The sequence below is a fragment of the Myxine glutinosa genome, chromosome 4 (genome assembly GCF_964187855.1).
Source record: "Myxine glutinosa chromosome 4, kmMyxGlut1.1, whole genome shotgun sequence".
Lineage (NCBI taxonomy): Eukaryota > Metazoa > Chordata > Myxini > Myxiniformes > Myxinidae > Myxine > Myxine glutinosa.
In genome coordinates, this window is record NC_136264.1 from 15,544,548 (window position 1) to 15,562,141 (window position 17,594).

At 47.8% G+C, this 17,594-nt stretch overlaps 1 protein-coding gene across 7 annotated transcripts in view; it reads left to right on the top strand.

Moving 5' to 3' along the window:
• LOC137424467 (ankyrin repeat domain-containing protein 26) overlaps positions 1-17,594 on the top strand; it is a 53,015-nt gene that overhangs the window by 3,724 nt on the left and 31,697 nt on the right. For 3 of the 7 annotated variants that reach the window (XR_013623026.1, XM_078775492.1, XM_078775491.1), the window contains exons 2-5: positions 13,358-13,571; positions 13,738-13,921; positions 16,265-16,393; positions 16,613-17,509. Coding sequence is in view for 6 of the 7 variants with exons in the window: in XM_078775492.1 (XP_078631618.1) it covers positions 13,358-13,571; positions 13,738-13,921; positions 16,265-16,393; positions 16,613-17,509 (1,424 nt within the window). In the remaining variant the exon portion in view is untranslated. Of the gene's footprint in view, positions 1-12,720; positions 12,824-13,357; positions 13,622-13,737; positions 13,922-15,778; positions 16,003-16,264; positions 16,394-16,612; positions 17,510-17,594 lie in introns of those variants that run through there. The other 4 variants (XM_078775493.1, XM_078775495.1, XM_078775496.1 and 1 more) reach the window with 4 other exon arrangements.

Genomic DNA, 17,594 nt, shown 5'->3' on the forward strand with positions numbered 1-17,594 from the left:
TCCGCGAAGTTCACGTTCAGAAAGTAGAAACCATCGCGGCATGTCGTCATTTACTTGAACTCGATATCTCTTTTTAAATTCCAAACAACATAAGTCCAATTAATCACAAAATATACTTTTAACAACATTGTTCATATTTCCTTCATTGTAAAATCTACCAAGTGAACAGTTAAAAGGATTTTGAGCCGATAGGTGTTAAGGCCTTGGCAAGATCGATGGAGACAGCAATCTGTTAGCGTATACACCGCCCAAATAGCTATGTGGAATTCTCTCATGTAGAGAATAAACTCACGTCGTTTGAACTTTGGCCGAGGTCATTATTTACTTTTAATGATATTTATATACGAATCAAAAAGAAGATAATTGGTTTTGGGTCGTCCTTTCCGCATATCTCATGGGATTGTGAGTTGGAGAGACGACCGTGATGGCGGGGAGGGGGTTGGCATTCTCTCAAGCAGGGATTCAACCCATGTCCTTATAAAAGGTCTTTGTCCGAGGTCACCGAGTCTGATCGGTGCAGCCGTTTGTGCGGCACCCAGGAAAATAAAGTTATGCGGAAGTCCAAATCTGAAATTGCTGGAGGCCAAAGCTGAAATTGGAAAAACAATATACCCTATTTTACTCCAGGAGATCCCAGGATTACCCACCCAAAATATCGTTGCGATCGGTTCAGCCATTTTTGCGGTACCTTTGAATGGATGGACGGACGGACAGACACGGACGGACAGACGGACAGACGGACAGACGGACAGACGGACAGACAGACGGACAGACAGACAGACGGACAGACAGACAGACAGACAGACGGACAGACAGACGGACAGACGGACAGACGGACAGACGGACAGACGGACAGACAGACAGACAGACAGATGGACAGACAGATGGACAGACAGATGGACAGACAGACAGACGGACAGACAGATGGACAGACAGATGGACAGACAGACAGACGGACTGACAGACGGACGGACATTTGGTGAATTATAGTAAGATTGTTGTTTCCAGCCTTCTTACTACCTAACAACAATAACAATCCATTTACCAATTGTGATGGGTCATTTGGAAGAAAACTAACACCTGAACCAAGCTTACTTAAAGCATCAATAATATGTTTCTCCTTTTCATTCTTCTTTGTTTTACCAGCAACATAAACTCCATAATCAAGTGAGTTTAGTTTATCAATATATAGTCTATCAACTTCATTTTTCATATTCAATGGTTCATTAAAATAACGTGAATTAAGCCTATTACTTGTTTTCCTTCTTTTGTTGGAAGAAACATTAATCTAGAGGTTAATTTAACAGGGGTTGAGCAGAACTCAATAACATCAATTCATCATTATGTATCAATACCTTTTCTTTCACAAGATGAAACACTGCTGTTTCTTCTGTTGGTATGAGACCCACTATGGTTTTTGTATCCGTTCAATATTCGTTATTTGAAATAGCCTTAACAATAAAATTGGGGGGTTGATTTGTCTCCTCAAGTTGCCGGAATAATCCTTCATCATCATATTCTAATTCTCCAAGTTCTTGCTCTGTCATTTGACTAAAATCTTCGAGCATTTGAAGCTTTTTCGGAGTATATTATATCACGGGAATTGTAGAGGGTTGAGAAGTTTTTAAAAGTGGTTTAAAATTTTTATCTTGTTTTCTTTCAAAGGCTTCTTCACAAGTTAGTTTCTGTCTCCGTTTCTTCTTTATCTCTTCCTGTTGTTTAACAACTTTTGAAACGAATTCCTGATGTGCCTTAAATCTTCTTGCTCTTTCTTGCACATTCATTTATTTATTTAAAAATATCATTTACTGAATTGTAAAGGTCAATCAATTTTTTTCCTTTTCCTTATCATGAAAGTAGATGTGTTCAAATAAATCATTTTCTTTAAATATTTCATCAAATTCTTTATTGGCATTAATACGAGTTGTAATTTCTTCTTCACGAATACTCGTATCTCTGCTTTCCATATGTTGGTGTTGAGTTTCTTCATCAACATCAAAACCAAATGATAAAATCTTAACTCGATTATCACTCAGAGGTTTCATAATTTGTCTCATTCCTTCTGGATTCGTTTCTAAAATCCCAAGACCACCAGATTTTAGTTTCTTTAACTCACTCTTACAATGTGAATATTTTGTCGTGCCAAGAGAGACCTCAAATATTTGGCCTTCGTTCCTCAATCGCATATGTTCCTCCATTGAAATGTAGTAATAAATTTCACCTTCTACCTCTCCTGGTCACATTGCTCTGGTTGTTGTAGATACAATACGAATCATAGGGTTTCTTTAAAAAAAACTTACAATCTTCATTTTTACTATTCAAGAGTCTAGATTTATGAAAGTTTTTTTCCTGAAGCAGATTTACCCACAAGATTAATAATAACAGTTGTCATTTATGTTTGTAATTATTTATAAAATAAAAAAATATCAGTTAGTATCTTATCTTGTTTCACAACAATATATTTATATTTTCCAATCGTGTTTCATATTCTCCTCAAATTCTTTTTTACTACATCACGTCGAGCAATTGTCTCTCCAAAAATTACTTATATCTTTTGAATTTAACTTGAACAAAATAAAAGTATTGCCATTGTTTCTTATTGAGCGACGCGGGAGTTGAGAGTATGATTGACTGAGATAAATACAATTATAAGAAGAATGTCTCCCTCTTGTATAGTAGCTATCAATAACCGTTTGGTTTCTCTCATTAACACAATCGTCAAAGATAACGAGGTTCTTTTTTGATTTATCTAAATCTTGGGGTGAAGGTATATCATCCGTATTATCACTGAGAATACAAGTTATGGGTTTTGGTTTTGATTTCTGTGTATCACAAAATAGTTGTATTATATCCTCAATGTTGTAATAATTTAGTTTGTTTTGAAGTTTAAATAAACCGATTATATCTTCTTTTTGAAGACCCGCATTAAAACCTTGTGATATAAGTTGATACTCGGGTTGAAAACTTGACTTTGTGAAAATTAGTAAATTATCATAATCTAAAAATTTGGGGGTAAGGAGCATCTTTAAAAGCAAACAGGCTTTTCCACAACCACTTGAACCAACTATTAGACATCTCAATGAATTTGGAAGATTTTTATGGTTGTTAAATTTTATCTTATTTTCCCAAATAGGATATTATATTTGCCCAAATATTTTATTTATGCAATATCTTGTGTTGATATTTCCCTGAAAATGACAATCGTGAATAGCAAATATTATTAAACCCCCATACATTTCCTCAACACAAATAGTCTCTTCCCTTGTAAGAAATGGTGTATTATCATCAGCATACTTAACATTCATTTCTCTTATTAATCTTGTGAAGTAATTCATTTTTGGTGTCATTTTAAAATAGTTGTATTAATTTATATATTTTTCATCATTATTAATTCAAAGATAATCACAGAATAAACATTGTTTATGGGCTTTTGACTCTGTATTTAATCCCACTCTATCACAAGCCAGACAATTCTCTAATTTATCATATGGAGAATCAGGCAATTCAAGAGGCTCAATATCTGGTATATCGTTTGGATTTATCATATTTTTATGTTAAAAGATTACTGAAACTAAAAATCATCAGTATCTTTAGCATATCGCTGTATAAGTAGTCGTAGTAGTAGTAGTAGTAGTAGTAGTAGTAGTAGTAGTAGTAGTAGTAGTAGTAGTAGTAGTAGTAGTAATAGTAGTAGGAGTAGTAGTAGTGCTTTTGTTGGAAAGGTTACAGAGATTTGCGTTCAGAGCTCATGCAAGCTCAGGCAAACATATGTTCCCAGTTTAATGTCGCTCAATTCCTCATCTCTGCAAGTCCATGGTTTGAACTACAGTAGACAAGGTAGAGCATTTTGAAGAGAAAGCACTACCAAGACAGCTAAGGGGAAGGTAAAAGAACACCAAAGAACACCAAAAAAAGAACGCCAAAGAACACCAAATAAAAAAACACCAAATAACACATTTATACAAATAAGAGCAAATATCTTGCAGGGAAAACCTACAAAGTGCATCATTTATAGTCCAGGTTTCCTTAAACTTTTGAACAGTGTTACTATATTCTGCCACCTTGTACTCCGAAATAATGCGTGAGCGTATTAAGCCCTTCAGACATACAGAACTATGTTCCACCACATTTCTCTCAATTTTTGCCTTCCTGGTTTTATATATTGCCATTTTCCCACAGGCTAAAATAAAGGTAGCAAGGTGATCTCGTGACTTGCTTCGTTTCTTTACCGGGTGCCCGATGATAAAAAGTGTTGGAGAGAAGTGAAGCCAGAAGCGCAAGAGAAGATTTTTCATCAGTAAGAAAACTGGTTCAAGACGGTGGCATTGTAGGTATATGTGAAATATAGTTTCCCTTTCACTACAAAAGCAGCATTCCTCTGGGAAGTTAGTGAAATGGCGCATCATAGATCCAGAGCTCAGTGCACCATGTAGCCACCTCCAACTTAAGTCTGCCATCATTCTTGGCGTTGGGTAGAGATAGAGTGAATCCCAACATGGATGAACAGTCGAAGGAAGTGGAAGAATCTCACGCCAGAGAGTATCCAGTTGGGTTGCAAGAGCTATATAATGGAGCGAGTGGATCACTAGCAGGTATATATTTTTCCTTGATAGCCCACAGAACGACATTTCCACTGTGTCAGGGGTCTTACTCATATTGTTTGCAGTTATTGGCTGAGAGAGCTCGCAACATCATGGTCTGATTTTAAAATCCATGGAGTTACCGATGGGCATCTGTCCAATTCCATCACCCTCTTTGGGATTCTCTAGATATTCCAGACAATCGGGAGGCAATGAGCTTTTAACCTCTTCAAGCAACCTGGAGGGGATCCTGATTGTCCTTCGGCTCATTTCCACTGCGAGTTCCTTGGGTAAGCTAAGCCTTCTCTTCCCATCGTTCAGAAGGTCTCCCACTGTGGATATGCTACCAGCTAAGAGGTTCCTTCTTACTGAAAAAGAAGCCAGAATGGGCCCTGGAGAAGAGGGTTGAGAATGAGCGGTTCTTCTCACAGGTCCTTGCCTGGATAAGGAACTGTTCTTTGTATGTCGACTACATTCCAAGCCTTCAGCATTTATTGATAAAAAAGAGGCAATGTAGCACGAGACAGGCTCCGAGATGTAATGACAAACAGATTCCTTTTGTACCCAAGATTGAGCACTTTGCTGAAGAAGTATGATGCCAGTGAGCACCATTGTGGTGCAGGGTTCACGTGAAGGTAACGTTGTATGGTCTTCAGCCTGGATGCGTGGTAGTGGCTTCAAAGGCAGGGAAAAGACTGTCCACCTTCTGCCAAAGGCAAGCTCAGAATGCCCAAGGAAACCCAGTGTTTACCACTCCAAAAGTAGTCCAATAACTTCCTCTGCATCTTAACCAGAAACTCCTCTGGAGTGCTTATGCAAGAGAGCCTGAATACTAACTTCGGAATTATACACTGTTTAATAAGGAGTGTTTTTCCCCTCAGTGATAGGACGTTTAGTCGTCCACTCCAGTCTCTCAACTTTGCTTCGATCTTGTCCCCTAAGGTGTTCCTGTTAATGAGTGGTGAGTACCCATGGGAAGTGGACAAGTGCACCCCCAAATATTTGAGCTCATTGCGACTCCAGGTCAATTTCTGAAAAGGTGTTGGTAACTCCTTTATCTGCATTTGTCCAATTAGAAGCCCAGAGCTTTTCCTCCAATTGATTGTAGCAGACGATGCTGCTGAATAGACCTGCTGACAATCATAAACTACTTGCATATCCCTTGCATTACTGGCAAACATGAGAACATCATCTGCATATGCAGAAAGATTGAGGTTGACCGTATTGTGTGGCACCACAATGCCAGTTAGCCTTCTTCTCATCAAACAAAGGAAGGGTTCAATACATAGGGAATATAATTGGCCGGACAGGGGACATCCTTGTCTTATTCCTCTCGCAAATGGAAAGGGCGCGATCAAGTAACCGTTGTCTTTAACTCGGCATTCTGCCGACATGTACAACGTCTGAATCATGCCTACAAATCTCCTCCCCAACCCAAAAGTTAGCAAGGTTTCAAAGAGATAATCATGGTTCATCTGGTCAAAGGCTTTCTCCTGATCCAAGGAAAGAAATCCGACTTGAGTCCGAGTGATGTCCGCATACTGTATCAGGTCTCTGACAAGGGATATGTTGTCATGTATTGTCCTGCCTGGAATGGCATAAGATTGGTCCGGGCTGACTAATTTTGTCAGGACTGGTCCGAGACGGAGTGACAACATTTTAGCCATGACCTTATAATCCACACACAGCAGAGACACAGGGCGGGAGTTCTTCAATTTTCTCAAGTCACCCTCCTTGGGAATCAAGACCAGAATCGCTCGACGCCAAGAAAGGGGCATTATACCTGTATCACATGCTTCCTGAGCTACGCTTAGGTAATCAGGTCCAACCAAGTCCCATACTTTTGTATAGAATTCACATAATAAGCCATCCATGCCAGGGGATTTATCTCTTGATAGGCTGTGCAGGGTGGTTTTCAATTCTTCCAGAGATAGGGGACTCTCCAGCTGCTCCCGGTCTTCTACAGAGGCTTCAAGAAGACTACTCCACAAAGTGCCACCTGCACCTGCATCTGTGCTCTTACCCGAATATAGCTGAGCGTAAAAGGCTCTAATTCGTTTTTGAACACCCTCCGAGCCACCTGTTTTGTGACTTAATCCTGTCTTTATTTAGCACACTCTATTCACTATGTGACCTGTCATTCAAAGAGGACTAGTGAAAGTACACATTTTCACAAACACGCATAGAAAAATCAAATATTACAAACTTCAAACTTTCTTGTATTTTGACTGGCAGCAGTAATCGGCGTTGACCCTACCTTAGTAACGTAATTGACGATCATTCATCATTGTATCCCCGCAACCCCAAAGTAATATAAAGATTACGTCCCGTTGATATGACAGTTTTTCAATGCACAAATTTGTTCTGTTACTGTGTATCAACCGCACCCCCTTTTTTTAGGGTTTTCCCGTCGGTAAAAAACCACGGTTGATACACCGGAAAATACGGTACTGTGGTGCGGGAGCACACATGTTGAACAAAGGTAGGCCACAACGCTTTGGTTATCATCGAGCTCTTTATTCATTGCTCACTCATCCGCACTGGCGCGCTCCGGGCTGCGCACCCGGTGTATATCCCGCGGCCACGCCTACCCCTCGGGCGTGGCCGCCGCCCACTTGGTGCGTGGAATGATGCCCTCACGCCAGTGAGCTTTCGTGTCCGCCACACGCGCCCCCCCAGAATTCCCACGCACCTGGAGGGCCAGTTTGCGGGGCAACCGGATGACCCGGCCAAAGCGCCCTCTGGCGACTGGCGGCGTCCGGGGTGCAGGGATGCCTCCGGTTGCACCGGGATGGTGCAGGACCGGGGGTTGGCATGCCGGCGGGCCTGGGCGGTGCCGGGGGTCCGCCCGCAGGGGGGTGGCCCCGACGCGGGTGCCGAGCCACCGGCGGTGGGTGGTCCACGTCGAGGTGGGCCGGCTTGAGGCGATCCACTGAGACGCGGTCGGGAGTGCCGCCGATGTCCAAGGTGAAATGTTTCACCCCGGTCTCCAGCATGCGGAAAGGCCCGTCGTACGGGGGCAGCAGTGGTGTCCGGTGGGCGTCGTGCCGGACGAAGACGTGCGTAGGCGGGTGCCCGTGGTGCACCGTCGGCACCGGGGCGAACCTCCGGGCGGTCTCCTGCAGCGCGGAGCGCTCCTGCGCCGCGGACCATGGTGCCGTGGGGTCGGGGAGGAACTCGCCCGGCACCGCAGCGGTTGTCCGAAGACCAACTCCGCCGCGGATGTGCGCAGGTCGTCCTTGGGCGCCGTCCGGAGGCCCAGCAGGACCGAGGGGAGCCGGTCGACCCAGCCGCCGTCGCGGAGGGTGGCCCGGAGCGCGGCCTTCAACGAGCGGTGGAACCGCTCGCACAGGCCGTTGGCCTGGGGGTGGTAGGCCGTGGTTCAGTGCAGCTGGACCCCGAGCCCCCGCGCGACCGCCCCCCAGAGCTCCGAGGTGAACTGGGGGCCGCGGTCGGACGAGATGTCCGAGGGGGCGCCGAACCGGGCGACCCAGGTGGCGATGAACGCCTGCGCGATGTCTGCCGCCGTCGTCGCCACCAAAGGCACGGCCTCCGGCCACCGGGTGGTGCGGTCCACCATGGTGAGCACGTGGGTGAAGCCCCGCGAGGGGGGCAGAGGTCCCACCAGGTCCACGTGCACGTGGTCGAACCGATGTGCCGGCACCGTAAACGGGGCCAATGGGGTCTGGGTGTGCCGGTGCACCTTCACGCGCTGGCATGCGAGGCACGTCCTGGTCCAGCCGCGGACAGTCTTCCGGAGGCCATGCCAGACAAACTTGTCGGCGACCAACCTCTGGGAGGCCTTCGTGCTGGGGTGGGACAGGTCGTGGATGGCGTCAAAAACCTGGCGCTGCCAGCCCGCGGGCACGATGGGGCGAGGCCGCCCGAGGGAGACGTCGCACAAGAGGGCCGCACCGTCGAACGGCACCTCTGTGACGCGGAGGCCCATGACGGCGGTCCGCAAGGCCTGGATGCCGGGGTCGGCGGCCTGGTCCGCTGCCATCCGGGCATAGTCGATGCCAAGGTGGACTGCGTGGGCAACGAACCGGGAAAGGCAATCCGCCACCGGGTTGTCCTTCCACGCGACGTGCCGGATGTCCGTCGTGTACTCGGACACGGCCGAGAGGTGACGCTGCTGCCGGGCCGACCACGGATCGGTGACCTTGCCCATCGCGAAAACCAGTGGCTTGTGGTCGACGAAGGCCGTGAACGCATGGCCCTCGAGCAGATGGCGGAAGTGCCTGACCGCCAGGTGAAGCCCGAGCAACTTGCGGTCGAAGGTACTATAGCGGCGTTTGGGCGGGCGAAGCTGCCGGCTGAAGAACGCCAACGGCTGCCAGGCACCACGCACCCGTTGCTCGTGCACCGCGCCCACCGCGTAGTCCGAGGCGTCGGTGGTGAGGGCGATCGGTGCATCGGGCGCCGGGTGCGCGAGCATGGTGGCGTTAGCCATGGCGAGCTTCGCGCCCGCGAACGCCACGTCCATCTGCTCGGTCCAGGTAACGTCACCTTTGCCCGGCTTGCCCCGGAGGGCCTCGTGCAAGGGGCGCAGGAGCTGGGTGATGCGGGGCAGGAACTGATGGTAAAGGTTTACCATGCCCAGGAACTCCTGGAGCCACCTGATCGTGCGGGGGCGCGGAAACCCCTTCACCGCCTCCACCTTGGCCGGTAGGGGGACGGCCCCATGCCTGGTGACGCGGTGCCCCAAAAAGTCGATGTCGGCGACACCGAACCGGCACTTGGCGGGGTTCACGATGAGGCCATGCTGGCCCAGACGTTCGAAGAGCGTGCGGAGATGGTGTAGGTGCTCTTCGCGGGACGCGCTGGCGACGAGGATGTCGTCCAGGTACACGTAGACGAAATCCAAGTCGCGCAAGACGCTGTCCATTAGGCGCTGGAACGCCTGAGCCGCATTCTTCAAACCGAAGGGCATCCAAAGAAATTCGAAAAGGCCGAACGGCGTGATGACCGCCGTCTTCGGGATGTCCTCCGGCCTGACGGGGAACTGATGGTAGCCGCGTATGAGGTCCACCTTCGGAAAGAAGGACATGCCCGCCAACCGGGCGGAGAAGTCCTGGATGTGGGGGACGGGGTAGCGGTCGGGGGTGATGGCGTCGTTGAGGTGCCGGTAGTCCCCGCACGGTCGCCATCCCCGGCCGGGCTTTGGCACGATGTGAAGCGGCGACGCCCAAGCACTCTCGGAGCACCGCATGATGCCGAGCCGCTCCAGCGTAGCGAACTCCGCTTTAGCTACGGCGAGCTTCGTCAGCTCGAGGCGGTGTGCCCGGGCGTAGACCGGTGGCCTGGCGGTGGGGATGTGGTGTTCCACCCCGTGCTTGACGGCCCCCGCCGAGAAGGTGGGCCGTGTGATGGCCGGGAAACCCGCGAGGAGGCGGGTGAATTCGTTCGCTGCCGGAAGCGTACAGATGAACCTGGCCGGAACCGAACCGCTCAGCAAGCCGCTCGGCGAGCCGCTCGATGAGCCGCTCCGGGAGCTGCTCAACGAGGCGGGCAGCGCTCAAGCGAGCGAGCTGAACGTCTCAGCCTGGACAAGGCTTCTGTGCTTGACGTCCACCAGTAGACCATTGGCACACAGGAAGTCCGCGCCGAGCAGTGCCATAGGCACGTCGGCAGTGACAAACGACCATCGGAAAACCTGCCCTCCGAACCGCAGAGAAAGGCAGCGTTTTCCGTACGTGCGAATGGACGTACCATTGGCGGCAAGCAGCGCGGGGCCCCGGCCCGCGGACTGCTTGTCGGACGTACCGGCGGGAACGACACTCACCTGCGCTCCCGTGTCGCACAGGTAAAGGCGCCCGGATAAGGTGTCCGTGATGAACAACAGGCTGCCAGTATGGCCGACGCTCATGGCAGGAAGCGAGCGCCGGCCTGGTCGTTTCCCGACCTGCCAAAAGTACAAGGCGGGCGACAGGACCTGGCCTTGTGGCCGAACCTGGCATGGAAACGGCACCAGGTCTGGCCCGGTGGTGGTCGCCGCACCGGTTGCGACGACGGTGGTGGGCGGGGTGTGGCGGCGGCCACGCACGGATCCGCCAAACCTACGCCACGCTCGGAAGGAACCGAACGCCATGCCACGCGGCGATCCGCCAAACCTACGCCGTATTCGGGAGGATCCGAACGCCATGCCACGCAGCGATCCGCCAAACCTACGCTGTGCTCGGAAGGATCCGAACCACCCACGCCGTGCGCGGCGCCGGGACCCACGACGGCCGTGCTATATGCCGGCTGCGCGTCGTGGGCTGCGAAGTACTTGTCCGCCTCCCTGGCCAGGGCCCGCGGTTCCGTAATGGTCACCGACTGGGCATCCTCCGATCGTGCGAAGTCCTTCCTTGGCACACCTGAGCTCCTCACCACATACAAGGCTTTCATCCGCAGCTCAATGGAATACTGCTCTCCCCTCTGGGCTGGTGCTCCTGCCTCACACCTAGCTCGTCTTCACGCTGTTGAAACCAAAGCATTCAGAATCATTGGAATCTCCCGCGATGAAGCTAACTCCAAGGGCCTCTCACTCACTCACCACAGACAGGTTGGTGGTCTTTCCGTCTTCTACCGACTCCTCTCTGGCCTTGCCCCCCTCCCCCAGCTCGCTCTGGGCTCTGTCCCACAAATATTCCTACAGGTCGCAGAAGATCTGCCTGCAACCCTCTTATGGTTAAACTGCCAAAATCAAGACTCTCTGCTCACCTTCACTCCTTCCTTCCTCTTTTTTCCCGCCTCTGGAACAAACTCCCTCACTCTCTTCAATCCCACTCCACCCTCCAGGTCTTTAAAACAGCTGTTCACCACCATCTATCTTCCCCCATCCAAAACCTTGATCTTTTCTACCCCCGCTAATTTCACCCCAATTCCACTTTTTTGAAATACCAACTTCTGTCCTGGAAGTCCTTGGTGTCCTTGTGTTTTATACTTCTCCCACCCCCCCACCCCCACCCTTCCCACGCCTCCTCCCCCCAAGCCCTCTCCCTCCCACACATCTCCCTGATCTCAAATGTTGTGTGCTCTCATGTGTTTGTGCGCTTCCCCTTCTCTCCCCATCTTGTCTTCCGCTCCCTCTTTTTATATATTTTGTTTGTCTGGTTGATTTGTTTGTGAAGTAAATGTTAGCTCTTTCACGAGCCTCAATTAGGTATTCAAAAAAATAAAATATATATATATACGATGACATAACTAATACTCTAAGTGGGCCTACGTGTTGCTTGTGGACTAACTATGGAGGGCAAACCATTAACCTTTAATGATGTCATATTTACAAATCTCAAAACCGTATCAATATATATATATATATATATATATATATATATATACACACACACACACACACTGATACATACACGCATACACACACACACTGATACATACACATATACACACACACACACACACACTGACACACTGATACACACACACACTGACACACACACTGATACACACATACACACACACACTGATACTGCACACACACACACACTGATACTGCACACACATACACACACACATGCCCACACTGATGTATGCCCACACTGATATACACACACACACACTGACACACACACACACTGACACACACACACTGACACACACACACACCGACATACACTCGCACACTGACACGCACACACACACTGACACGCACACATACTGACACACACACGCACACTGACACGCACACACACTGACACACACACTGACACACACACAGTGATACAAACACACTCACTGATACACACACACACACACACACTGACACACATATACATTGACACACACACACACACACACACACACACACACACACTGATACACACACACACACAATGATACACACACACACAATGATAAACACACACACCTTGATTGGAAGACATCATTGTGTCACCACACTCTTCTTTGCACGGTCTTCTCTGGGTTCAGTTTTGGATGCTTGATCGGTTTACATCAAAACCAATACAAAACAATAACGTGCTGGTGCATGCAGTGGGTACTTCATACCTCAAGCATATCGCTATACAGTGGTATTTATGTATAATGGACTTCTCCACTAATTGTCCATAAGGATGCAATGCTCAACATGTTTGGCATGCTGGCTTTGGATCGATGCTGTTATTCGTTTGTGTTGTAGATCAATACGGAGGTGGTGGAAAATCTCAACATTTGGTCCGATCTTGAAGAAGAGGAAGCCATATGTACCGAGCCATCTGCTTACAGCTCTTGTGAGCGTGCAGGTGAACCTGATTTCACGATGCTGATCATTGGATTTTTTTGTTTTACCCGTACAGTGCAATGGCAGGCAACTGGAACCGGCTTTTCTTTCATGATTGAAGAGCTGTGATTTCCCCCTCTTCGTGTGATGATAAATCTCGATAAAATGTAGCTTTAAGCAGTCAAGGATGGATTTGTACTGTTGCTGCAAACTTAGTGCTTACTTGAGCTTTAGCAGTGCGTTTCGTTCTCGAGCTGCCTTTAGATGTTGCGACGACAAGAGAGTCAAAAATGAGTGATGAATACCGACAGAACTTTCGTTTGACGACTTTGCCATCTTACTCCAACTTTCACATGCACAAGTTCCTCGATATTTCTTTCGTCTTTTTTTCTTTATTTTGATGAATTGATTTTGCTGAAATATCCTTTCCTTTTGCTCACTTAAGCCAAGTCTTTCGGAAATTAGATTGCAGATGCCAGCCACCATGTTCAACTCTAAATATGTGAGCTCATATAGATGGAGTCTGTCATGCATTGGTCTGCTTTTTCGGTTGCAGATTTGAGCAGACTGGTACGACTGCAAACTGAGTTGTTGGAATCCCGCAGCACGCTGCAGAGAGAATACAGCAACTCGCAACGACTGAAGGATCAGCTCAGGAAGATGGAGAGCAAGAGAAACGATCTGCAACAAGAGCTAGACAATCTCCAGGAGAAGCATGTGGAATTGAAGATGAACATTGCAAAGTTGGAAACGCAGCTCGAATGCGCAAGGTCCTGAAGCATCCGCTGTGACGCTCAAGATAAGGCAGATGCTGAATGAAGTGAATAGTGAAAAACCTTTTTTCTCAATAGTTATGGCCATTTATCTTTCATGACTTGGAATTGTTCTGATCGAATGTACGAGAAAGGGAAACTGTGCACCTCGCGCGTTATGCAGGTTCACCACAGAGCAGGAGGGGGAAAGGCGGAAGGCCGTTGACGATCTGTACAAGCACGACCAGGAACAGCTGCAAGAACGAGAAGGGTATCTGCAGCAGGTGCTTCGGCGTGAACAAAATCTTCACCTGGAAATAGAGAAACAGCAGCTGGAAATAAACATTCTCCTCGGAAATGTCAAGCAGGTATGGCGGTTGATGGGGTTTGCATTATACAGGGTGATTTTAAAAGGTCCTGTGCACTTATACCCTTGGCACCTGAGTGTGAACGAGCTTTAAGTTGAAACAAATGTTGAGCAAAACGATGATTTACTCGAAACATCTGAAAATGCAAAGCCCGTCCACGTCCGCTTTGTATACAGTCTTCTTCCATATGCCAAACATGATTAAAACAGCGAAAAAACAACAACAAAAAAACTGACTTTTAGGTGACCATGACCTTTTTACCTCAAAAGGAATAGGCTTCAGTAATCCAACATGCAAACCCTCTTCAAATTTCAAGTCAATTGGATGAAAATTGGTGGTTTTATGCAACCTTGACCTTTGATCTTTTGTTCTTTAAAAACAATCGACTTCTAGCTTTTGATTGGTGAACCAATTCAGTAACCCAGTGTGCAAATCCTTAAAATTTCATGTTAATTCGATGAAAATTGATGATTTTAGGTGACACAGACCTGTGACCTTTGGACCAAATTATTTATTTGTCTTCTCCATATTCTCTCAACCTTGACTGAAATTTTGATGACAAAAGCTCAAATGATAAAAAGGTTACGGCCCGTACAGACACATAGATACACAGAAGTGATTGCAAAACCCCGTCTCCCGCTGCACGGGGAACGGACTAAAAAAAATCCCTGTACAGCATACACCTAGCTGAACAAATCCTGTCGGGATGCAGGTACAAGTGCTTCTGTAGAGCATTGCGTGCACCGTCATAAGTGTCTGCTGTGATCATAAGTCTGAAATCTGTCTGCTGTGATGATCTGCAAACGGATTTTTTGAGGCTTTGCAACACCCAATCAGCTGTCCCCTCCGTTAACACTGCTGTCCTGCCTGATGTCAGCACGTCTGCCGCTGATCCAGTTTTATGGAATTTATTAATTAACTGCCACTGCGTCCAACTGCGTTGCGATTTAGCACAACAGTATCGGGAAACGCTTCCGCAAATTTCCATTTCACCTTCTCACTATACTCGACTGCAATGTGTTGCGGATACCGGCCCTAATTATGGTGGTTCTTGTTCATGGTTGATTCCAGATGATGCTTGTTGTGGTTAAAAGGGTTAAAAGCGCTCCTGATAAAATGTGGCCGGAAATCGGATCATGACCCGGAAGAGATAGGGATTGAGGGAGAAGAGCAGCTCCGGACCGAGCAGTCAAACGTACCGGACAAGGGAACTCTGCCCCCTTGAAAAGAAGTCCGCGCGATAGGAGATCGCCGGATTGCTGCAGAGCCTGCGTCGTTGGGTATCCTTGTTGAGGTTGCCGAGTATCCTCATCTCCAAACCCGGGTGCGAGAGAAAGCCGTCCGCCATCTTCGCCACGCGCTCAACCGGCAGTGACCAGGTTTTTGTGTCGCGTCGGCCGGGCGTTATTCTCCGGTGATTTGCCGGAGACGGCTGTACAAGACAGTGGCTTTTGGAGGGTTATTGAGGAGACTCGTGGATTGAACCGCAACCGTGTACGTGCCAGAAATCGTCTTTGGGAGGTTTCCCATTCTACCGCCATCGTGCTGGGGATTGGACCACGTGATCTGCGGGTTGGTTCGATCGTCTCCGCTTCCAAGGATTTGAATCGGAAATTGATTCCACGATCGCTGGAGCGAAACGACGCCGCCTTGGAGGAGTACAGAGACATTGGGGAAAGGGCCGTGAGTTTTGGGGGTTAAGGGCCTCGATAAGGTGGCGCCACCTGTAGATAGGAATTATATTTGGAAGTGCTGTACTAATTGGGTCGTGATTCTTGTGTGGGATTTATAATATATTGTGGTTTGTTCGTAACCCTTGGTGTGGACTCGTTATTGATTGGCTTGTTTTCAACCAAGGACAACACATCTTTCTGCCGGGGACTTCCTCGGGTTTCGGAGGTTTACCGAGACCAGAGGATAGGGGAGGACCCCGTAACAAATGTGAAGCACTTGTTCCACCAAAAATGCACGAGCCTCTACTACCAAAACCACTTACTGGATTCCAACGGGAAACCGGAACGGTCTGGCGACTGCAACAGTGCATGAAAAATTCTCTCATTTTCTATCTCTTCTCCGAACCGGTGACTTGTTATGACAAGAACATGACACTGTAATTGCGCTGCACTACACATGGCGAAATTGTTCTGTTCTTCAGCTGTCCATCTTTGTCTCATGCGTGGAAACTTTTTAAGCCTTATTTTGCCTTACATTTGTGATTCCTCCAAACGCTTTGGTTGAGACTCATACTTCGCACAAGGAATAGTTTTGTTTTTATCCTTTAAAACAAATGCACTACCCTAATCCTCTTCCCCTCTAATATCCAAATTGATTGTGACCGAACAGCTTGAAAAGCAAAGGGATGAGAGGAAGCAGCATTTTCTGCTGGAGCAAAACACGTGGTTGGCACGGGAAGAAGAGTTGCAAAAGCTCTTGGAGCTTGAGAAAAGAAGGAATGCCAAGGCCTGTATGTCGGTGGGTATTGCAATACCATGTGGCCTTTTGCGAACACTTTTGTTCTTCCTGCTCAAGGAAATTGCTGTTGCATCGTATGGTTGAGCTAGCAACCCTGGAGACTCAGTTTCTCAGCCTCAATGTTTTTATGCCTTGATTTTCACTTGAAAATTCTGTTTTTTAAATTTTTCTTTCAAGAATCTTGTTGAAATACATATGTCTGCTCTTGTCTCCATATAGGAGGCAGAAGATCTCAACACAGGCCTGGGATTGGCAAGTGATGTTCAACTCGAGGCTGAAGTATTTAGCATCAAAACACAGCTGCTGGAGAGGATTGAGGTGGAAGAGAGTTTAGGCGTTGAAAATGACATTTTGAGGGAAAAGCTGGAAACCCATGAAAAACATACACATTTGTGTGATGAGAAGCTCGCTGAAGCAACGCTCGAGATCGGTTCTTTAAAAGCAGCATTGCTTCAAGAACAGAAGGGCCGGAAACATTCCGATATTCAATTGAAGTCGACAGAAACTCGGCTCGAATCGGTTGCGAATGAGCTGGAAAAGGAGCGTCGCAAGGATGTGGAGTCGAACACCTTGCAGCAGCGAGATCATCAGGACATTGAACACCAGAAGCAACGACTAGAGAAAAATCTGGCCGAGGCAGAGGATCGCATTGGTGGCCTCTTGATGGAGCTGAAACAACTGGAAGGACAGAAGAGGGATCTTCATGAAGCAAGTCTACGACTTCCAGAACAAAGTTTGCTGCGTGAAAACTCTGAGAAGGAGCTGCAGAAAACGAGCTTGCAGCTCCAGAAGCTAAATCGGCAGCTCCAAAACCAGAAAGAAATGGATGGCAGGCTGCTTGCTCGAGAGGAGGTAATGAAGGACAGATTGATTCAGGCACAGTGTGACAATGCGTATCTCAGGCAGCAGTTGGAGGACGCTAATGTCAAAGATACTCAGAAGGAAAAAGCACTCATTGATATTCAGACGAACTTCAAGGACGCTTTATCAAGGTTACAAGGAGAAAGAACCCAGCAAGTGCAGCTTTTGGAAGAGAGAAACAAAGAAACTGTGCGCAAATGTGAAGGCCTGGAAACAATTGTTCAGAAATATGAGGAAGACCAGGAGAAGACAGCGGTAATTGCATGGCACTTGCTCCATTTCATGTAAAATCAATATAGAGTAGAGTGGTGCCATGTGATGGGCGTGGTTTGTGGGTGAG